This window comes from Equus asinus, chromosome 3, assembly GCF_041296235.1.
Source record: "Equus asinus isolate D_3611 breed Donkey chromosome 3, EquAss-T2T_v2, whole genome shotgun sequence".
NCBI classification, from domain to species: Eukaryota; Metazoa; Chordata; class Mammalia; order Perissodactyla; family Equidae; genus Equus; species Equus asinus.
Window position 1 is genome coordinate 159,371,427 of NC_091792.1, and position 23,801 is coordinate 159,395,227.

Consider the following 23,801-nt stretch of genomic DNA (forward strand, 5'->3'; position numbering starts at 1 on the left):
TACGGGGAAGTGTGCGGGCACCCGAAGAAGGGTATCGCAAGCTTGCCCGTGCTTAGGGAGGCCTGACAGTGTATCTCACTGTCCCACATCCAGCGCCGTAAATGCAAAAATGTTACAATAAATCTACACAGTGTACCACACACAAAAGCCCACTAAGTTGTTGAGACTTCTGAGTTAACACAGGAGGCAACTGTCCTTCTCTCAACTATGGGCACTGTACAGTCTTGCGCCACTTAACACTTCGGCCAACAGTGGACCGAATATGAAAGGTGGACCCATAGAGATTAGAACCATGTAGCCTAGGTGTGTAGGAGCCTCTACTGTCTAGATTTGCGTAAGGACGCTCTGTGATGTTCACACAATGACAAAATCGCCCACCGACACAGCACTCAGAACGTATCCCAGTGGTTAAGCGACACACGACTGTAATCACAACCTTATCCTCCAATCTCTTAATCTACACATTTATACGGGCCAGACTTAACTCGCTTTCCCTCGCAGAATAGGATGGGCCCTTCATGTTGTTGTTTTCGGGAGTCTGGTCTGGCCTCCCTGACCCGGAAGCAGGCAGCCATTCTGTGGAGCCCACTGAAGCCACTCAGTGACCATGGGCTGCCTTCACCCACCTCTCATGTCTGCGGGACTGAGGACCCACGGGGCAGACTGATCACACGCTGAGGGGCCCAAGGCCCAACCTGGTATGGGAGGACCTCGGCTGGTTCTCTTGCTGCTCCTTGTCATCTTTCCGGCTTTTCCCACCTGACCTCCCAGGACCAGAGGCCTCTCCGAGAGGAATGGACTTATGGATAGAAAGTCGCCTGCAAAGAGGCAGGCAACTATGCCCTGAGGGGCTACCAGGAGATTCTGAGAAGCTGGTGAAGGGCAGGCAGGGCTGTAAGGGGCACAGTGGGAGCTTCGCCTCAGGCCTCCTTTGGCTGCTGGCCAAGGACCTGTCATTTCTGCCCAGAGAATGCTAAGTCCCTCTGCCTGGGCAAGGACGTGGCCCAGTTCCTCCGCCCGCCTCCCCCAAGGACTCTCAGCTAGGGCTGCCGTGCTGAGGCGACACAGCTGCAGGAAGGGGCTGAGGGTGGTCTGGAGCACGGGGATTGAGCCTTTTCAGATCAGCAGCATCGGTGATTCGACTGCCTGCGTTACGCATGGACTGAGGCAGGAGCTCAGGAAACTGCTCTTTAGCATGTCGCCCAGCACCAGGACCCACGCTCAGATACAGAGGCTCCTAAGTGGGCAGCGTGTGGGCCCCGCCTGTGGCAGTGCACCCTGCAGCCAACTTCTAGGTGTCTCCTGGGATGCCTCCTCTGGGTCTCTGAGTCACAATACCATTTCCTCACTAGAAACAGCCCCTACAGATATCCTTCTAATGGACAACTTGCCTTGTTATTGCTTCAGTATCACTATCTCCTCCTGACAGTCTGAAAATCTCTTTCACCCAAATGTTGTTCCAGAAAACCACTTTGCAGGTGGGAGACTAATTACAAAATGACCTCAACTATCCCCTGCCCACAGACACAGTGCAAGAATAAAAGTCCTCTGTTTTAAGCCACGGGTTTGGGGTGGTTTGTTAAGCAGCAATAGCTGATACATGGCAACCCTTACAGCTTTAACTGTTGTTTGGTATAAGTGAAGAAGAAATAATATTCTACATTAACTGTTGCTTGACAATTTCAAGCAACTAGGATGCTGGCAACAACAAGGTTTTCCAAAACCTTGGTATCAGACAAGAGCTGACAAGCTGGTAGGTCCTGCCTAGTGCCTCCCTGCTCTGCTCACTAATTGGAAATGGCTCCAGAACAAGAAACCAGACAATCAGATTAGCAGAGTGTGAGAAGAGAGCACAGAGTGAGACGAGATGCAGGTCGCCACCGCTGCGGCCAGGGCCTGGTGGGAGGAGCCCCCTCAGTCCAGTCCCACTGCAGAAGCAGGCGCTGGGGTGTCTGAGTTAAGGGGCATTCAGATGCTGAGACAAGGACAAAGCATCAGGCTGTCAGGGGGAGTGCAAAACAACGGGAACTGAATGAGAACAAAAAGAGGTCAAAAATAAATCCAGAAACACTTTTAGTACTCAAGGAACACACCTCCCCCATCTCTCAAAGGGTTCCTTGCCTGTCTGTCCCAGGAACCTAGGGCTGGGGAGGGCCTGGCCATGCCCCGTGCCCTGTGGGACTAGACACGGACACGGGCTCCACGAGTCAGCTGTGGCCTTTGGGACAAGGGGCAGGCAGTGACTTACCAGGTCCAGGCTCCCCGCAGAGGACACGGAGCCCTGTGACTCCCTGCGGCCCAGGCCTCCGTTGGCATGCAGGGGGTCTTGAGGGAGGAAACACAATGACAGAAAATCAAACAGTCAGCTTCCCTTTTCCTCACTTAATACAGAAACCCAACTTATTTGGTCATATTTCCCAACCTCCACCCCTTTAGGCTGAACAGACGTATGGGAAGGACAGAAGCCGGACATGGAAAAGCCCTTCGGAGGCACCACCTCGCCTCACCGAGACAGTCAGAAGTGGCTGCTCAGCACGCAGCTGGAGCCCAGGAGCCAAGGCCACAGAGACGTTGCTCTCTGGTCTGTCCTGGGCCACCGCCGCCCCCCGCATGCCTGCTGTCTCACAGCAGGTCAAAGTGCAAGTAAGTGCTCCTGAGGCAGGACCTCCCTTCCCTTCATCTGATCTGGAATTTTCATCTCACCACGCGGCTTCTGGCCCTCCCTGGAAACTGTCCCCTGTGGACAGCAGTAAGCATCCAGCGGTTACTGAGCCTCAGCAGTGGCCCTTTCACATCTTCCTGCTGAGTCCCAATGCGCACTGACAATCCCACCACCCGCGGTCACCGACTGAGCTGACCGCAGTCCGAGGCTAATCTCAAGATCGTGAGACTCTGATGCAGAAAGGTCCGTTTACAACACCATCTACTCCCCAGTTAGGCTGCTGCGCAGGGGCCCTGGGGCCACGGAGGGGGTGTCATAACACACCCCATCCCAGGTCCCACTGACCTCCAGAACCACTGGCCCACCTTCTAAAAGCAATTCCCACGCAACCAAGCCAGAGTTCCTAGGGAACGCCCTGGAATCAGGATTGAGGATCGAAAGCCCTTTCCAGATGGCTCTCTAAAGATCTGCCAAGTATGGGGACCCCAGCCTCCTGGGGTCTTGCTCAGGGGGACAGACTGTATGAGGTGATCACTCTCCCATCTCCCGGTGCCGCAGTCAATAACCCTGCTCCCGTCCCTGCGCGGTCTCTCACTAAGTGAGCTCTGCAACTCTGCCTTTCCTTTTGAAAGAACACCTGCGTCAGTTGTCCACAGCATGACCCCAGAGCGTGGGGCCACTGACACCAGGCCCAGAGCCTTCCTAAGCCGCTGTCTGTAAAATGGGCATGAAAAGACCTACTTTGCAGGCTGCTCTGAAGAGGAGATGAAATATACACTATCTAAACCACTCGGCACAGCACAGGCCACGTCTGGGGAGCTGCTCCTGCCCCCTCCTTCCTCCCTCAGGTGCTTCCTGCCTGTGTGCTCTCCATGAGGGTCACTGCCCAATTTAAACTTGTGGTCCACAGGCCTGGAGCTTTCAGGAAAATAATCCCTGTCTTGAAAATCTCTAGAGAAGAAAATCCTTCTAAACCCTTCCCCCTTATGCTTTTCAGTGCCTGGTATACACGCTTCCATCTTTCTCTGCCTTATCTGAAGGCTGTTCTGTTCCCTTTGAGCCGCCTCCCAGCAGCCAGCACCCATCTGAGCTGGTGTCAGCAGCTGGCAAAGGATCCCTGGGGCCCTTAATCCGGGCTCCGGGGATGAGCCTGTCCCTCTCACACTATCTTCTCACTTACATATGAGAAAAAGACCAAGGAAAAAAATATGTAGAACGACTGACCTTTAAGATTTACAATAATAAAAAATTGTAATTTTGAAAATGCTTGAGACCCAAACTGAGCTGTTATATTTTCAAAAGAAAAAAATTACAAAGGCTCATGTATTCCTAACATACCTAGAGAAAAGCCTAGGCAGAAAAACAAGAGGCTGTCTGGGTGGACAGATGGCAGGACACTTCTTCTTTTTACTTGGTTGTATTTTCCATATTTTCTACCAAGAGTACCTACGAGTGCTGGAGCAAGAAGCGTGGAGGAGAGCAGCAGACGCTCGGTCTCCTGCAGGCCCTGTGGGAATGCTCCTTCCCCACTTTTTCAGAAGACCCTACAGCCACCCTGCTCTGCACTGGCTGGCCTGCCCCTACAGGCCACGCTCACAAACACAGCACTCCATTTCCCCACTAGGTCCCCGAAGCGTCCTCACGCCACCCTGCCCTGGAGGACCGCAGCCTCGGCCAGGCTCCCAGCCCGCCCCATCCGCAAGCCGCTCACCATTTGGATGGTCGCTGTGGTCCTTCTTCTTCTGGGACCGCCCAGTGCTCCTGGTCCTTGACCAAGAGAAGAAGGCTCCTTTTCGTTTCTTCTCACTGTCCTCGTCCCCCAGTTCTTCATTCAGGGATCTTCCTGATTTTGATTTTCCACTCAACTGTCATCAGATAGAAAATGTTGGTAAAATAATGTGAAGTTATTAACATTACATTAACCGCAAAAGGAAGTTGAGGTAAGATGTGAAGGTAAACACTCTATGGGATGGCACAGATCCTACAAGGCCGGAGGGCGCAGCCCTGACAGCAGCGGGACATCCCCCCCCAGGTAGAGCCCCAGCTTAAGACACGTCCTAGAAGGTCGGAGTTCCACAGCGCCTTTTGCTCACGGTGAGCGAGAGGATAAACTGACTCAGGCGCTTGTTTTCCTTTCCTGTAGATAGCTTTCCTCTGGTGAGACGAGCACACGGGGCTGAGCACCTTTTTTGGCGTGGACACGTTGGAGTGGTCTGAGCTGATGCTGTGCTTGGAGGCCGGGCTGCTGGGGACCTGCTGCGAGTCAGGGAGAGAGCGGCCTTCCACCTCCGCCAGGATGCATTCTTGGTACAGCTGGGACTTCAGAAAGCGAGTGTAGCTATCAAACTTCATCAGATTGAAAATCTGAAGAGTAAGTGCAACACAGCTTAGTTACTGAAGTAGCTAGAATCCTCAGCCCTGAAGGTGCAAGGTTGTGTGGGGGACCGCAGACACCAAGTGGTCCTATTCTGAAAGGACATCATTTCAGCACCCCCAGCCCCGCCCCAGAGCGCTCAGAATCAGTTCCCAGTGTGCCTTTACATCCAAATGCTCTTTTTCATGACACACCAGCTTTTCAATTATCACACTGAGAATCAGCAAATTCCAACAACTTCTATAAAGCCAGCACCACAGTAGACTCAGGACAGCCAACACGCAATCTTGGAGAATCTTTACTTCGTTAAATAAGAATGAAACCAAAAGCAACTGAAAATCTAAAGGAAGTGAGAACTGCCTTGAAAATACCTTCCTCTGTTTTGTTTTTTTCACATTATTCCTATGACTTAGCAACAGAAGGAATCTCTGAGAAGGCCAGTGGGACACATGCTCTAAATAACATCAGCTCCAATGCACACTTTTTATCACAGGATGTCCCCAAATCGAAAAAAATCCAAACATCTATCTCTGTCAGCACCCGTGGGTCTGAGAGGTCACACAGGCGCGTATATAAAAGTGCAGACAGACAGGTGGAAGGGGCCAGGTCTTCCTGGTTCACAGCCCAACTGCAGTCCTCAGGCTCCACCTGCCTTGCTCTGAGACCGAAGCCCAGTGGGTAAGACGGGCTGCCTTTTACCCGCCTCTATGCTGACCAGCAACTCTCCTCCCCATCTGGCAGCCTGCTTGGGAGCATGCTCTCTCAGATGTGAGTCCCCTACTCCATGCCCTGGCTAGGAGTCCCTGTGGGAAACTGAGGCACAGACAGTCACCTGGAGCTGCTGCTCCTTGAACATGTCGGGGTGAGGGGCGCTGAGAATGTCATCTGCCAGCTGGGCCTGGCTGTCAATGTTGACTGGAGTGGTGGCTTTGCTGCACAGGAACTTACTGAAAATTTCACGGGCCCTGTAGGAAAGCTGACAGAACATGTGAATGAGCAGGACACGCAGACCACAGGCTCCTGCCACGTGCACATTTTCTGCTTGGTTCACTGCTGTATTCCAAATGCCTGACACAGTTCCAGGCACTGGAGATACATTTTCTCAGGGCCCCATAAATATTTCTTGCTTGAATAAATAAATAAAAGTATGAGCTTATATGAAACTTTCTGCTGAATCAGCTCCTTCCTCATTTTTTCAGTGGGCAATTTAAATGTTTCAAAGACTCCGGGCAAACCTGCCGCCACAGGGGCCTGTGTGCGCAGTGTCCACGTGTGCTGCTTTATGCAACATCGTTTTAGTAAGGTGGGAACTCAGTTCGTGCCGCGCAGAGCGTGACAGGCTGATGAGAGGCCTTGCCTGTGATGGAGGGGGTGGCCAAAGGCTGCCTTCGAGCAGATCATGGACCGGGACCATGCCAGGGGCTTGTTTGCCCCTCAGGTGCAGCACATGAGGTGGAGCTGTACAAATGGATATTCTTAGGATGCTCTTCTGCCCTGGATTTTCTCTTTTTTTCTTTTTTTGCTGAGGAAGATTAGCCCTGAGCTAACATTTGTGCCAATCTTCACTGCCACAGCACGGCTGATGAGTGGTGTAGGTCTGCGCCTGGGATCCAAATCCACGAACCCAGGTCGCCAAAGCAGAGCACGCCAAACTTAACCACTACACCACTGGGCCAGCCCCTGGATTTTCTTTTAAATTACTCTTTCCATACACTGAGTGGCAGCATGTCTGCTGATGAAAGTTTTACTGCAAAATGCATTTATGCAAATATGTTTAGGCAAAATTAAATATTACATATATTAAGAAATTTACTCTGAAAAAGAAATGTTTTTTTTAAATCACGTGAACTATTTTCACGTGGACCTTTCAGACTGTGCCAGATGTTACCCCACGGTGAAATCATCCTCTCTAACCATCCCACTTCTGAGGCGGGAAGACACTTACCTCTTTTTTGTCGTGTGCAGGCACATGATTAAAATATTCACAGGCCTGCCAGAATAAAATGTTTTCTTCACTGAATTCTTTCCTTAGAAAATCCTAAGAAAAACATGGTCAATTAACCTTCACACAATGGTCAAGAAAAGATACGTCACTGGTTCCTACGGGACCTGCCCTCCTCTTGAGGTTGGACTGTTTCTTCATTCCTGTTTTTTCCTTATTTTTACCTTTCACAGAAACCAGGGGGTTATAAGCACCTCTCCAGAATTTCCTGGAGGGCCGTGAAAGATAAACTTAAAAGCTGCCTACACTTTAAGGACCACCTCGGGGTTCACAGCTGTTTTCTTAAGAGCTGAACATCCCTTTCTAATAGCTGGACTTGGCATTTACAAGAAGCTCCAATGCTCCTGGCGGCAGAGAGCTTTCCGGCAGAGAGCCAAGCCCGGAGTGAGCTGAGGCTCCCCTGACCCCCTGAGCCCAGAGTGCGAGGAGCAGGTATAGGAGGAAGAGACATCTACGGTGGAGCTGCTCAGGGCTTGTGTGGTGACCCACGACCCCACTGTCCTCACAGCCTGAGCCGAGGCCTGGGCAATGAAGCTTGCTCAAGGAGCCCCATGCGGGGTACAGACAGCCCCCGGGCCCCGCTGTCCCACCCTACTCACAGAGAAGTATCGAACACCAAGAGGATCCTGCAGAAGACGCTCAAACGACACAGCCCAGCTGGCAACCCTCCTCTCACGCAGGCGCCTGCAGCTCTGCACACTGGGGAGGCTGGCATTGCTGCTCAGACTGTGGTTGCTCACGCAGTCCTTCAGGTCGGCACCGTTCAGCTCTGCAGGGACCAGCACAGACCTCACTTCAATGTGTGTCCTCCACTCCTGCCCAGCAGTGCTCAGCCCGGCCTTGCAGAGGTGACTAGGCTCTCACCAAGGTATCCTCCCCAAAACATGCATTCTGTCCACAAAATGCACTAAGTGCCTGCAAAGTCCCAGCTGTTGTAGGTACAGAGGACAGAGTATGGAACAAGACTAAACCCCATCCTCATGCAGTCACAGGCACACATGCAGAGCAGTAAGAACGGATGACTACGACCACACACGACAAGGATGCTCATCACAAATCCACTGCTGAGCAGAAGTCGAGCATGCAACCAGTGCTCCTGAGCGATTCCATCTGTGAGATTCGGGGAGGTGTTGGAAGTCAGGGCCGGGGCACCCATGGGGTGGGCAGAGGGGGGCTCCAGGACCTAGGGACACTGCTCTCCACCTTGATGGGAATATCCACCACGTGAGACTCACACTTGTACACTTCTCTGCATGTGGGCTACTCTCCATACAAAATGTTTAGGCATCATGTCCAAAAGGGAGTATTTAAGCAAACACGTTAGTGTGACAAGGCGCGTCCAGGCCACCCCAATGTGGAAAACATTACACGTACCCTAGGAGGTCTGTTCCTGAGCTGTCCACAAAACCACACTAAATAGCCTTGTTCCTGTTGTCTTTAAGGTAAGCTCTGGAATAACCCGTTTCCCTCCACAAAGAGAAGGGGAGGCGCTGGGGAAAGCCCACGTCACCCTGCCCACCAGGCATGAACAGTGCCGTGATCCCCCAGGCCCCGCGTGGGCAGCCAGGCCAGTGAGACCTGAGAGTGAGGGGCACAGGCCAGCCGAGGGCAGCAGCAGTGACACATTCTGCCATGAACATCCCCCTTCTGGAGAAGTCCCACCCGGGGCTGTTCTCTCCCCTGGTCCTAAAATGAAGAAGTCCTCGGGCCAAGCCACAGCCTGGTGACCACAGACAACACGGGACAGGGGAATCACCACACCTGTGTGGGCGGGAGGCTGTGGGTCTGGCCCGACACCACGGCTTTGGGGAGCAAAGCCAGCTCAGGAAATATTATTCGTCATAATGCTCTCATGTCACTCTTCCATCTGTCCCACTGCCCACTGTGCCCTGTCACTTGTGCTTGATAGGCCACCTGGGCTGGTCGTGGTGAGGAGCCAAGTGGACGAGTTAACTGGCTCAGCTCTAGGCCGACCATTTAAAATGCGCCCTATCAGTGCTGAGGGGCCAGCGGTGGGAGGAGGCGGTAAGGGGAGTCAGTGCAGCAGGATAAATCCCTGATGGGGCTGAGGCGACGCCAACCTTTCCACTAGCCCTCGTCCACAGACATGCTGAGAACTGTGGGCAGAGGCCATGGCACAGACCCCATGAGTCTAGAGAGAGGGAACTTTTAGGGGCCGAGAAAGCAAAGCCAGGAATGATCAAAGTGGATCTGTATGGTAATTAAAATCCACTTTGGACAGAAACACTTCAAAGCTCAAAATGTATTTAGGTTAGGAAAGAAAAGAAAAATAGAAAGTCAAAGAGTAATCAAATAAACTGCTAGAGAAAAAAATCAAAATAAAATTCAGAAGGCATATAAGATTAGAGAAGGACAATTTTAACTTTCTTTGAGGCTCCTGAGAATCCCCCCTGCTGTATCTGTTCTTTTGAGCTGAATTCCCATGACAGAATCTGCCCCCAGTGCTCACTGCAGGCGGAAGGGAAGGCTCTGACTCTGAGCTCAGCCGGGACGCACAGCTCGCCACAGACAAACACACGCCACTGCTGAGCACCTACAGCGGCACGGCCAGCGGGCAAGCGGCGGGACGAGGTCCATGTGAGGCTCCCGGAGAACTCAGCAGCTCTGCGTCATGCAGAAGGAACCATCTAGGAACGCCTTGCTTAAGAATCCCAACATCCAACACTCCCATGTGAAGCTCCCTTTGACGTGGATGCGATGTAGGGGACACAGTCGTCTGTGCACCCACACACGCACGCACTCTCTCTCTGGGCCTGGGGTCCTGGAGGAGGCCCAGCTCTTTAGGTTGGATTTGTGTCCAGTAACTAGAGCACTGAGGGCTAATCACCAGATGTTAATTCTCCCTGAATTAACTCGTAATTCCAATGGACTTCCCAATAAATGCTTTATTAGAACTAAACACGCTGAGTGTAAAAGTTCCCACAGAAAACTAAACACGAAATGCTGCAAAAACAAAACAAAACAGAGCAACGAGGCGGGGCCAGTCCCACCTAACATTACACCACACCCCAAATGCACGTCCTAAACAGCTGGGTCGATGGTGCTGGTGGGTGCAGAAACAGACGCCCCACTGGGACAGAACACAAATGGGGTACTCAATAAGTGGGAGAGGGGCAACTGGACAACCATCTGAAAAACAAACTGGAGCCCTTCCAAGACACGCTGAAATAAATCCCACATGGAGGAAAGATATAAATGTAAAAAATGAAAGTAGAGAAATACTAGAAAAAAGCATGGGATAATTTTTGGAAATATCTGAGTGAGGAGAGCCAGAAGACACAAGTCCAGAGCCATAAAAGACAATATTGACATAACAGACGACGCATTTAGAATCTCTGGATGTGAGACCAGAGTGTGGTTCCAGAGGCGGGTTGCGAAAGGGGCGAAGGGGTCAGAAGGTACAGACACCCAGTTGCAGGAGAAGGAAGTGCTGGGGACGGCGGATCCAGCTAGGCAGCGACAGTTAGTAACACTGTGCTGTGTACTTGAAAGCGCTGAGAAAGGAGCTCTTAAAAGTTCTCACAAGGAAAAAACTTCTGTAACTATGTTTGGTGACAGATTTTAACTAGACTGACTGTGATCACTGCACAGCACAGACAAACACCAAATCATTATGCTGTCCACCTGACGCTGATACATTGTGCATCAACTATACCTCAGTAAAATCAACAAAATAAAATCTCTGTATGTAAAAAACACCATAGGTTAAGTCAAAAGACAAATGGGAAACTGTGGGAAAATATATGTAACACAGTACACAAAGAACTAACCTTGTTTTTTAAGAGCACATATACATCAATAAGAAAAAGATGAATCAAGCAAAGAAGAATATGGACAGTCACTAAGTGGGGGCTTGAAAGGGCTCCTAACCACATGGAGACTTGTTCGGCTTCATCTACAATGAGCTAAAGGTGAACTCAAACCATGAGCCACTTTGCACCTCCCTAACTGGCCAATAGCACAAGCAGTAGGGTCTGAGCAAAGAGGTGCTCTCCTGCTACATTTTGTTAATAAATGAGGTGGTCCTCACAAAATGAAATAATCTATTTTTTAAACACTCTATAAAGTATAAGCACCAAAACATTCTTTACCCAGCTTTTTATCCTTGAGGCAATACAGGCTGAACTGAGAGATGAACAGAAGTTGACCTTAGGGAAGTAAGAAAAGCCTTTTGTAGAGGGACAAGCAGACGCAAAGGCCCTGTGGCAGAAGAAACACGGCTCATGGCCGTGGCTGGGCCTTGGGGGCTACGTGCGGAGGAACAGCAGAGAGAAACAACAGAATGTTAAGAACAGACTTTCATGCTTCACAGGCCCTTTGGCTGCATGTAGACGGAGGTCCTGAGCTCTGCCCAGGCGAAGGCCCAGCTGAGGTGCTGGTGGCCTGGTTCCTGAGGGCAGGGGAGGCAAAGAAGACTGGTCACAACTCGCAGCAGAGCAGCTGAGCCCCACCAAGGGGGTTGCAGCTTTTACTTCTCAAATAAAGGCATTTGGATTCCAACAATGCAACAAGCAGAGGGATTTAGAGTGTCTGCCTCCCTTGCCACCAGCGCAGGTAGGGCCACACGGAGGCGAGACTGTCGGCTCTGCCTCCTCCCTCCCGGCCAGCCGGCTGCTCCTCGGCACTCCCCACCTCCAACCTACTTCCTCATCTATGGCGGTGCCTCAACGTGTGGTTCTTGGATCTTCCCCCAGCACAGGGCTGAGGGGTGCTATGTATTTCTAGAATGAATGAATGCTGATTGAATATAAATTTTAAGTGAAAGATGACCCATCTATTGACTAAACTCATCTTTATAAGACTTGGCAAGTACTAATTATTTTTTAAGATTCACAAATCAACAACTGACACTGTAAAAGTCTAATCAAGAAAGAAACTTTAAAATTAAAAAAAGAAACTACTGCCCCCACAGCATGTGATGCTCCATTGTGTCAGAGGACCATCAGCATGCTTTGAGGTCTGCATTTACTGATTCCTTGGAGCATGCTCGTTCTTGCCTTGGAGTCTTAGGGGTACTGACATCATGCCCAAAAAGATGCATGCCATGGGACTGGCACCGTGGCCCAGTGGTTAAGTTCACGTGCTCCACTTCGGTGGCCCAGGGTTTCGCCGGTTCAGATCCTGGGCGCAGACATGGCACCGCTAATCAAGCCATGCTGAGGTGGCATCCCACATGCCACAACTAGAAGGACCCACAACTACAATATACAACTATGTACTAGGGAGCTTTGGGGAGAAGAAGGAAACAAAAAAAATGATGATTAGCAAAAGATGTTAGCTCAGGTGCCAATCTTTAAAAAAAAAAAAAGACGTATGCCAGGCCTAAGAAGGCACAGGCTTGAGGGTGCGGGTAACACAGAGATTTAGCTCAAGGGGCAGAGGGACAGTGGGATAGCAGGGAGCAGAACTCTGATGGCTGCATGCACACAGACCCTCTCCCGGGCCAGCTGGGCTCAGTGGAGACACTCAGGAAATAAAGGGAAGAGTTACTTTAGCTGAAAACCCCACCTCCACTGAGGGGACGCAGGTCCTGGGATCCTTGCTTTCATTTGATCCCAGACTCTGGGAAGAGTTAGCTTGCCGCTGGCTGCCCGCACCGCGGGAGGTAAAGGCAGTGGCTCCTTCCCACAGTCTGCTTTTGTTTCCTCCCAGAAAGGCACCCACGCTGTTTCGTTTCTGACTGAACCGGCCCCCTCCCAGTGCCTGCTTGCTGGGCCTCAGGTCCAGCACCAGGGAGCTCAGAGAGTGAACAGCAGAGAGAATGACCTGAAGGAGCCTCTCTGGGCTAGGGTGTGGGGGAGCACGGGCCTTGCTATCCAAGTCCGCAGACTGGGGCCATTTTACTCCACATGCTTCAAAGTGGGAAAATTAGAGACAACTCCTGGCTACATGAAGCCTGTCAACACAGGGTTCCTTTAATCACAGATCTGGTGAATTTTTGTGACGGTTTGCTCTTGCAGAAGGACGCAGCATGTCAGCGGTGGGTGCAGAGCCCCCCTGGGAGAGAGGTTAAAGCTGAAGCTGCTCACATGCGTTACAAAATCTTAGCCCCTTCCGTGTGTTCTCAACACACACGGAAAGTCTCCTCATCTTTGATATCATTTTCAAATTCTGAATTTCCTAATTCACACCATCTTTAAACCCCTTGCTAAGTGTTCTTGACACACGGAAAACAGTGCACATTTACGGAAGGATTGACTTCCACTCTGAAATGAAATTCCTTCAAACGCCAGGATTCCTACGTCAACTCCAAGGCCAGAGCAGAGAGGCATCCAGTCTGTCTAACTCACTGCCTGATGCTCTCCCAGGTGTCAGGTGTTGGGTAAAGCACACACTGGTGCTCTAAGCAAAGAAAACACGTCCATGGAAGACACCCACATCCCGCGCTGTAGCATCACTTTAGAGCACATCTCCTGGGTTTTGGTGTCACTGTTATGAGGGTTTTTTTTTCTTTCAACTGACCACTCTGAGTCAAAAAAAATGCTTTCCTGGTGAGAAAGTTTTTAAAGAATATTTCAGATTTGCTGAAAACTGGAAAAGCCACGGTCTTTATTTTGGTTGGACAAACATGTAGGTCACATTTCACAAACAATTTTAATATGCCTTAGTATTAAAGTTTTATAGATAATTCTGTTCACCAGGCTTGAGCCCAGCACTATCTCACCAGAATCTCTCATCCACACCACATCTCAAGCACTTTCAATATTTAAATTACATCTCAAGGCCGTGTCATCGGGCTGACTGCGCGGCTGACTCGGCAACCCCGGCAGACGTACCTGAGGACCGCACAGCCAGCCTGCCCCCGCCAACCACGACAAGGCGCACAGAGCCGAGGGACTTTACCTGGGTGGAGCTGATAAGAGCCACTGTGATGCCATCTAACCAAATACTTCCAACCATTCACTGCAAACCACCCCTCTGAATCCATACCAGGGTCAGCTGGGATGGCCCTGGGACCCCGGGGCAGAGGCGCAGGCCACACACAGAGCCATCCTTCCTTAGCTCGCGCTCCCCACGGAGGCCAATTAGTGCACTTTCTCCAGCAGTCCCAGTCGGCAGGCTGACAGAGGCGATTCTCTCCCTTCGTGCTCAGGAGAGGAAAGCAATAGTATACTTAACAAAAAGCATTCCAGAAGACACATGCATAATTTACGTGGAGACCTTTAGCCTGCTGTTGCTAAGGGCCCTTGAATTATTTAGTCAGGCAGCACAGAGCTAAAGAAACTGTGCGCTCAGAGGGACAAACGTGGAGGGTGAAACCTCGAGCAGGGCCTTCCAATGTGTTGCTCTCTTTCAGTCATTTGATTTTTGTTAAAGTAGCAGCAGTAAAGGAAAACAATAAACACCTGTAGCTTTTTATAATACTTATAAGGTTTTAAAACTCTTATTTCCCTATGTATCTTAAATTAAAAAATTGTTAATCCTGTAAACATAAAACCTATCTTTTTAATGAGAAGGTGATCACCAAAAACCGCATGCATCAGGACTAAGTACTACTTAGGTAACAAGCAGCTCTGCCAAACAGGGCCACTTGCAAACTGTAAGGAGCATCGTGAGGTCAAAGCAAAGTGCGCGTGTGCCACTGTCCCTGCGAGCCTGCCTTACAACAGCGGCAGTGGGCTGGCCTGGCTCCAGGCTGACCCCCGCTACAGACTCTCGGATGGCCACTGCTACATGAACAACTCTAACTGACGACAGTTCTGTCAAAAGGTGCTAAGGCAATCTCAACACTCTCCAGAAAAGAAAACAATTCCAGAAAGGGGTGTAAAGATGAAGCTCAGCCTCAGGGCCAGCCTGGTGGTGCAGCGGTTAAGTTCGCACGTTCCGCTTCTCGGTGGCCAGGGGTTTGCCTGTTCGGATCCCGGGTGCGGACATGGCACCGCTTGGCAGCCATGCTGTGGCAGGCATCCCACGTATAAAGTAGAAGAAGATGGGCACGGATGTTAGCTCAGGGCCAGGCTTCCTCAGCAAAAAGAGGAGGACTGGCAACAGTTAGCTCAGGGCTAATCTCCCCCCCCCCCAAAAAAAGATGAAGCTCAGCCTCAATTGATTCTACCTTCCTATATATGTCCTTTTTGACCTCAAATTTCCGAAGCACATGAAGACACCCCACAACCATCCACCAGCAAGGCAGCAGAGTGCAGGAGGGGCAGCAGCGAGCCATGCTCTGCTCCTTTAAGGCCCTGTGAGCCAGGGCAGGTCCTAGTCCCTCTGTGCCTCCGTCCCAGCATCTGCACGCAGTTCCCAGGGTTGTCATGAGGACAGCACAAGGGAAAATGTGAACATCCCTGGAGCAACATCTGGAATAGCTGGTGCTCAGAAGGGCAGAGCTATTAGGACAGCTCAATACAACAGGGGTAAGAGGATGCTGGACAGGAGAGGCCATGGCAAACATCTGCACTTGCATGAAAACCGTCCCTTTCTTGGGCCATATGTGCCATCCTTAGGGGGCAACTTTTGATTTTGACATAATTTGAAACTTGCAGAAAGGTTACAAGAATAGTAAAAGGAATCCCCATACAAGCCGTATGTCCACATTGTCTCCTATTTGCGATAGCATTCTCTCTCTGTCTCCCACTGTCTCACTCCCTTCCTCCCACTCTCTTTCTATAAACACACACACCCATACACATGAACTTTTTCTGATCTACTTGAGATTAAGTTGGAGACAGCATACCTCTTTGCCCCTAAATTCTTCAGTGAGTATTTCTGAAGAACAAGAACATTCTCTTTCATAAGCACAATACAGCCTTCAAAATTGGGAAAAGTAGCCCAGTCCATATTCCAATTTCATCAATAATGTCCTTTCTAGCTAATTCCCCCCAGGTCCAGGATAGAATTCAGGATCACCTACTTGTCATGTCTCTTTAAAAGCTCCCAGCCTTTCTTTGTGTTTCTAGACCGATATACAGACCAATCCTTTTGGAGACTGTCCCTCGGTTTGGATTGTCTGACGTTTCCTTGTGAGTAGGCAGGAATACTCCAGAGGTGACATATGTCCTTCTTGGTGCTGCTCATCAGCACATACACGCTGTCAGTTTATTGCCACATTGGTGACGTCCGGTTAGGGTGTAGGTTTCTCCCCTGGAGAGTTACTATCTCCCCCTTTGAGATGATGTATACGTCTTATTCCTCATCGAGCTGGTATCCACTATTCTAGCATCCAGTGATGATTTTCTTAAGCCGGGCTTCCTCCTCCATTTTCAGTTGGCACTCTACTGGAAGAAAGAGCTTTCCCTTCTTCCCCGTTTATTACAAATTCATTTATCTAGATCAGTATGCACTCAATGAATTTTTGTTTTATTCAATGGCCTATAATCCATAAATATCTGGGTTTTTTCTTCTTTTTATGCTCTGCCTCCCTTCAGGCTGGTACCTGGGTACTTCTGGTAAGTCCTTATCATGCATTGAGCACTTCCTTATTTTCTGGTGTAAAAAAAGAATGTGCCAGTTCATTTTGTTCTTTCCTTGCTCCAGCTCAGGAATTAGTCTTTGCTCCAAGGAGCCTGGTTCCTTTTACTGAAGAACAGTATTTACACACCAAGATCTGGACACAAGGGGTGCTCACTGCTGCTGGGGCCTCATTATTTCCAGGCCCTCCCAGTGGACAGAGCTAGGAAATGCTGATACATGCCCCCCCCACACACATATGAATACACAGATGTGCATATATCTCTACATTTATTTCTATTATCTACACATCCATCTGTTACAACCATGAGTTCATACTGACATCTCCAACTCCACCCCAGCCCGAAGTGCATCCTCTTTTCCATATAAGTAACTCCCTCCCCAGCAGTGGAGAACTGGGCTTCCATTATCCTTGATGTATTTACTCATTTGCTCAAGCCTAGAATACACTTGAACCGTCTAGAAGGTAGTTAAAGAACTGCTAACCCATACCACTGCAAAAAACAACCTACTAACTAGAGCTTAATCTTTGTTTACAGTTCTTTTTTAGATAAAATCTATAGACAGCGAAATGCACAGTCTTAGATGCAGGATTCAATGAGTTTTAAAATCACATCATCTACTTTTTAAAGCCTGCACTTGCTCACCAAGTGAACTTGTCCACCCTTCAACCTGACCAGGCCTTGAGATACTTGAGATAGCACTGGAGGGCAGGTAAAATGCCTTACAATTTGTATGGAACCCTCGATTTACAGTGTACTTCTGAGGGCCAGAAGAAATGCGGGTCCAAACAGGAGAAATCTAAACTCTGAATCTTTCCTAGAATCAGTACTAGAAAACTTTGATTTATAACTGTTCTGGCAGAGCAGAGCAAAACAAACTTTCCATGTCTGAAATGACACAGTCCTTCTGGAGAGTGAAATGCCAGCAGATGGGGGTAACATGCTGGAAGGGCTCTCAAGGCCACATGAGTGGGCAGAACAGGAACCAGAAAGGGTCGGTGTGGGAAGTGTGAGGCGACAAGTGGAGACGAGTGAATTTTGTCACTCGTTACACTGAATTTTCAGGATCCGAGGCTCAGCTATCAGCTGCCACCACAAGTGGCTGACAGACTAAAAGTGGCATCTGACCACAGGGAGCCTCTAGGACTCACCAAAAAGGGACACAGGACATTTTTCAAGGATTAGCCTTAATCAAATTCATTATGCTGATTGAACAAAAAGTTTACATTATTCACTTACTCATTAATTCCTTTGTGAAATTTATGTATTTCATTTCAATGGGTAAAATACGTCTACTTTATGAAGACATTCTTTTATTCCCACGCCAAGGGCCACAACATGAAGTATACACCCGCCAGCTGTGGCCTGTCCTTGTCTAGAGAACACTGCCCAACGCAGAAGTCCAAGGACCCCAAGTGTGAGGCTCCAGGAGTAAGACTCAAAACTGGTGCTAAACCCTCCCCACAGCCAAGGGAGGGCCATCCGCACAGGAAACTCAAGGCACAGCTCTGAGTCCCTTCCTGCACTGAGACGGTGCAGGTGGAGAAAAGGCAACAGCGCCTCCCCAGACAGGACAGGGGCTGGGAGGCCTGCCATCAGGGAAGGACAGGATCAAGTATATAAAATGACAGAGGATGCATGGGAATGGCACCCCTAAACCAGGGAGGGCACTTAGAAGCCACTCCTGTAAGCGGGAAAGAGGTAATACTAAGACACGGGGGAAGACTCACTTTATGTCAGGTGTAAACCGTGCAATTTTTTGGCTATAGCAACCATAAGCCTGGGTGTTCTGGGACAATTATAATTTCTCATAATTTTAATGATGAAGATAATATGTTAGATGTAAAACTAAACATAATGTAATATTTGCACCTTTTATACAACTTCCAAATAAAACAATCAAATTTCAAGTCATTTGTCCAAAATTGAGTTCCAAAAAATCTGGTCACCATGCTGGTTCCTGTCCTCTGGGGAGCCTCAGCCCAGCGGCCCAGGGAGGGCAGGCAGCTCACCTGCTCCTCCTCCTACCCGGTGGCAATGAGCAGGCCCCCAGGGTCCGCGACCACTGGTTTATATTCCTCCGGGGATGGGGCCTGTCACCATTGGTCTGTACATCTCCAGTGGGTGGAGCTCAAGGCTGGGGTGCCCAGCAGCTGGCCTGCCCTCTTTCCTTCCTGCTTGCCTTAGGGATCTGTCCAGCCTGACTCTTCTATGGAATAAGCAGATGATCAGGGCTCCACTACCCAGGGGGAGCCAACCATTCTCTATGTTTTCTTCCTAAAACTGGGTGGGGACATTTAAGATAAGCAAGAGATAAATGCACCACCCTGACTCTCATTTAATCAACAGATATTTGTTGAAAGTCTACTCTGTGCAAGCTGTGTCCTAGGAGCCTGAGGCTCCAGCCCAGCTCCACTTAGCACAGGGTGGTTCACAGTGTGGGTTCCAGTCACACCGCCTGGTTGAATCAGAGCCCCACCCTTCCTGGCTGGGCACGGTACTCACCCTTGTGTAACACTATGGTAAGAACCAGGGACAGCTATCACAGGGATCCTGTGAGAACTCCACTCCTTACCAAGTCACTTTCGAGTCACTTCACCCTTCTACAAAACTGGTAATAAGTCTGTACTGTTGTCACAGGACATTGTGACAATCAGTACCAGGCACATAGTAGGCATTCAAAAATATTGGTTGACTGAGTGGATCATGTGTCCCAAATACAAGCTAATGAGATGGTACAGGCTAAAAAGCCATATAACTTCAAATGACACATATCTTGCAGTTTTAATGCACAATTCATGAAATATTTTCTCCTTTAACAAATTTAAACATAAATCTAAAATCCCTATGAATCATTATCTAAAATTCGGGTCCTATCTCCCCTCCTCAGAGAAAATCCATTTTATTAATTTGGTGTTGATCTTTTCAAATATTTTTAATGCTTTTACCAACATATATATGTTTCTATAGAAACAATTGTTTAGGAATGTTACTAATTTTTATCCTTCTGAATTCCATCATTTCTAAAAGGCCTGGCCATGTGATTGATATGCTTCAGGTTCTCTAGTTAGACAATATCATCATTCAAGAATAATGATTAGGGGCCCAGCCCCACGGACGAGTGGTTAAGTTCATGTGCTCCGCTTCGGCAGCCCAGGGTTTCACTGGCTCGGATCCGGGTGTGGACATGGCACCGCTCATCAAGCCACGCTGAGGTGGCATCCCACATGCTACAACTAGAAGGACCCACAACTAAAACCATACAACTACGTACCAGGGGACTTTGGGGAGAAAAAGGAAAAACAAAATCTTAAAAAAAAAAAAAAGAAGAATGATTATTTGGTTTCTTCTTTTACAAATTTTTTTATTTATTTCTTTTTCTTGCCTAGAGTGTTGGTCAGAATCTCCAAAACAATGTTAAATAGTTGCTGAGATAGGGAACATCCTTGTCTTATTCCTGGCTCTAATGTTTAACTATTAAGGCTACCTTTTAAAGAACAGAGTGGGTACTTAGTTTTATCAGAGGCTGCTTCAGCCTCTATTGTGATAATTATACGGTTTTACTCCTTTAATCTATTAATATAACACAAGCTGTTTATGTGCCCGTGATATTCCACTGCCAAAATGTAAGCCCCATAAAGTCAGGGGCTTCCTTTTGTTCATTAATGTATCCCCAGCGCCCAGAAAGTTTTTAAAAGAAAGTAGGAGCTCAAAAAATAATTGTAAATAGATGAATGGTAACCTGAATGGGAAATTCCCTAATGTTCAAATATCTTTGCATTCCTCAAGTAAAATTCACTTCATAAGGGTGCAGTTAGGAAAAAAAAAAACAAAAACACTGCTGGATTCAATTTACTAATACTTTATTTAGGAAGTTTCCATATTAATTCACAAGCAAAATTGGCCAATAATTTAATTTTGTGCTATCCTTGTCCAGTTTTGCTCTCAAGGTTACGCTAGCCTTGCAAAGTGAGTTGAGTAGCTGCCCATCTTCTATACCCTGTGTGGTGGAACATATATTACGTTCAAAATATTTGCTGCCCCTCCCTGTGGGAGGGTTATCCATGGTCTCAGCTTTGACATCAGGCTTGGCCTTGTGATGTGCTTTGGCCAATGAGTATGAGGGAGCATTCTATGTGGCACTTTGTGGGGAGGAGCTTTAGGAGCCGTTGCTTGGTTCTGTCTTGTCTTTTCCCTCTGCCATAAGACTCAGAGTGTCCCGCAGACCCACAGTGTCCCATAGAGGCGTTGTTCCAACAGCCTGGCTCCTGGAGTGAAACCACTCCGAACAAAAACAAAGCCAAATTGCAGTAGGCATATATTGTAAGTAAGAAAGAAACTTTTTATTTTTAAAGCTGCTAAGATTTTGGAGTTATTTGCGATTGCAACATTATTCATCCTAAACTGATTGATATACTCACCTATAAATTGGTTTGGGCACAGTGCCTTTTGGGGCCTAAATCTCTGACTTCCAAATAATTTTTGCCTATGTTGATGTACCTAACCAAAGTTTCTTTTTCTTCCTAGGCCAACTTTGATCATTTATATTTTCCTAAAAGTTGTCCAGTTGATCTGGTAATCAAATGTATTAGTATAAAGTTATTCACAGAATTTTCTTATAACGTTACTTCTTCTCTAGCTGTACTTAGGACCTCTTTTTTATTATTGATGTTATCTTTGTCTTTTCCCTCTTCTTCTGGATCATATTTGCCAAAGACTTATCTTTTGGTTTTATTAGTCAGCTATATACTGTTTGTTTTGTTTTATATTTTGTTAGTTTCTGCTTTATCTTTATTATTTCCTTAATTTTTTTTTTTTTTTTTTTTTTTTTTGCTGGGAAAGGTTCACCCTGAGCATCTATTGCCAATCTTCCTCTTTTTTTTTTTTTTCCTCCCCAAAGCCCCAGTACATAGTTGTACATTCTAGTTGTAAGTCCTTCCAGCTCTTCTATGTGGGATGCCACCACAGCATGGCTACTGATAGACAGGTGGTGTAGTTCCACACCCAGAAACTGAACCCAGGCCGCTGAAGCAGAGCATGCTGAGCTTTAACCACTAGGCCATTGGGGCTGGCTCTTACTTCCTTAAACTTAATTTGCACTTACTTTGTTCTGTTTTTTCACTACCTTCTTATGTTGAAAGCTTATTTCTTATATTTTCCAACTTTTCTTTTGTATAATATATGCATTTAATGCTACAAATTTTTCTCTGAAAATCTATATCTCACTGGTGTTAATATGTAGCACCATAATTGTTAAACAGTTCTAAATTGTATTATAATTTCTATTTTAATTTTTCCCTTGACCCGTGGATTACTTAGAAGTATAGTTTTAAACTTTCACATGTATGGATTATTTTTTGTTTTCCTTTTATGGTTGACTTCTATTTAATTACACTGCTGTCACTAGATGCGATCTGTATGCTATAAATATTTTTTAAATTTGTAGCAACTGCATTTCTGGCATAGGAAATAGTCAACTGTGGTGAATATTCCACACACCTTTGGAAAAAAGTGTATTCTCTATTGGTGTAAAGTTCTGTATATATCTGTTAGATTTAATTTGTCTGTTTTATCATTCAAATACTCTGTGGCCTTATTCTTCTTTACCAGCTTGATCTCTCAGTTCCTGAAAGAGGTATACTACAGGCTCCCCTGAGGAGTACTTCACCACTTTCATTATTGTAGTTCCATTTAATTTTGCTTCATAAATGCAATGCTCTATTTTTGGTGCACACTGCCCTCTTTGTTGTTTTTTACAGTTTTTTCACTTTGAATTACTTTGTCTGATATTAATACTGTCAAATCAATTTTCTTTTTTCTTAGTATTTGCCTGGTATATCTTCTTTCATTTAATTATTTTCAATCTACCTGTGTCATCTTGTTTCAAAATTGGATTTTTAACATCTAAATGGACAGTGTCTCTCCGCTGAGCTCTTTTTCTTCCACTGATCTCATAATCTTCAGGACCTGCCTAGGCTCCTTCTCTACCCAGTCCCTCCAGGCCACTTTTCCACTGCCATGCTTCAATTATATTGGAAATGCAATGGAAACAACAACAGTAACACCAATAATGGCCGCTGTCATTTACAGAGCTCTTCATTATGTGCCAGGTACTGCTCTAAGTGCATCACATACATAAATTCATTTAATTCTCACAATAGCTCTGAAGTCGAGTCCTAGTACTCCCATTACACAAGACGAGAGAACTGAGGCCCACAGCCAGCAGCAGCATCAGGATTTAAACCCAGTGTGGCTCCTGAGTTCACGCTCTTATATGTCCTATTGCCGCTCAAATCTCCACCCCTAGCTGTCTTCCAACTTCCCACTTATTTCATAGATTTGAGACTCACCTTTTCTGCATGATCTCTAATTATTCAAGTTTCCCAAGGCATTAAATTCCATTGACAAGACTGATGACTCCCAAATTTATGCTTCCAGGCCCAACCACTTTTCTGCATTCCATATTCATTTACCCCAACTGTCTACACAGTATCTCCACTTGGAAATTGAAGAAGCACCTCAAAAATCTCAGGTCCAACGCAGAAGTCTTGTTATTGCCCCCTTATCCACATCTCTCCACCCTATTCCTTACCATCCCCACAATGCCACGATCATCCCCCAGTCGCCCAAGCAAAAAACCTGAGGTCGGTTTTGGGTCCTTTCTCACCCTTCCATGCTCTCCCCATGGAGACACAGTCACTCTCTCTCAGGTTTCTTGGAACCCCAGCTGCTTCTTCTCAGCTTTGTCTTGGTTCCTTCTATCTCCCCAAACTCAAGTTAGGGTTTACCTCAACTCATCTTTCAGGTCTCAGCTTTGCCAGCCATGCTGACCTCTGGCTGAATTAGGCCCACACATGGCCTCTCACCTCTTCCACCACACCAGCATCACATCCCACTCCAGTCTGTCAGCTACCAGAGGCACGCACACCTTTCCCACCGCTGCTCTGTGATCTGAAGGTCCTCGCAGTCTTGTACCTTACGTCTCCTTCACCTTCTTTTGAACGACGAGTCTATTGGAGCGGGACACATTAGCCTGAAAGAATCTCAGTTAATGCTGATCTTAGATATTTATAGAGATCAGTCATCTAAAAGAAGTGGCTTTTTAAAAGGCAAACATAGCCACGCCAGATTTAGTACTTATTCTTGGGGAAATGACCTCAAGCTTTTTAGAGAGCAAGACAGTAAGTAGCTACATAACGACAATCACAAATGTAGTTACAAAACAATTCTTAAAACCCTACTTCCTAATGTCGATGGCTATTTGTGGCTTATGATAACATTTCCAGCGAAAGCATCATACAGAGATTCTAAAACTGTTGTATCTCAACC

General features: G+C 47.6%; 1 protein-coding gene across 6 annotated transcripts in view; it reads right to left on the reverse strand.

The window, feature by feature from the left end:
* Nucleotides 1–23,801, reverse strand: part of RGS12 (regulator of G protein signaling 12) — a 133,015-nt gene that overhangs the window by 18,242 nt on the left and 90,972 nt on the right. For all 6 annotated transcript variants that reach the window (XR_011502385.1, XM_044767912.2, XM_070506338.1 and 3 more), the window contains 6 exons: nucleotides 7,638–7,807; nucleotides 6,982–7,074; nucleotides 5,869–6,012; nucleotides 4,847–5,026; nucleotides 4,374–4,527; nucleotides 2,249–2,325 (listed from right to left, as the gene is read on the reverse strand). Coding sequence is in view for 5 of the 6 variants with exons in the window: in XM_044767912.2 (XP_044623847.2) it covers nucleotides 2,249–2,325; nucleotides 4,374–4,527; nucleotides 4,847–5,026; nucleotides 5,869–6,012; nucleotides 6,982–7,074; nucleotides 7,638–7,807 (818 nt within the window). In the remaining variant the exon portion in view is untranslated. The remainder of the gene's footprint in view (nucleotides 1–2,248; nucleotides 2,326–4,373; nucleotides 4,528–4,846; nucleotides 5,027–5,868; nucleotides 6,013–6,981; nucleotides 7,075–7,637; nucleotides 7,808–23,801) is intronic.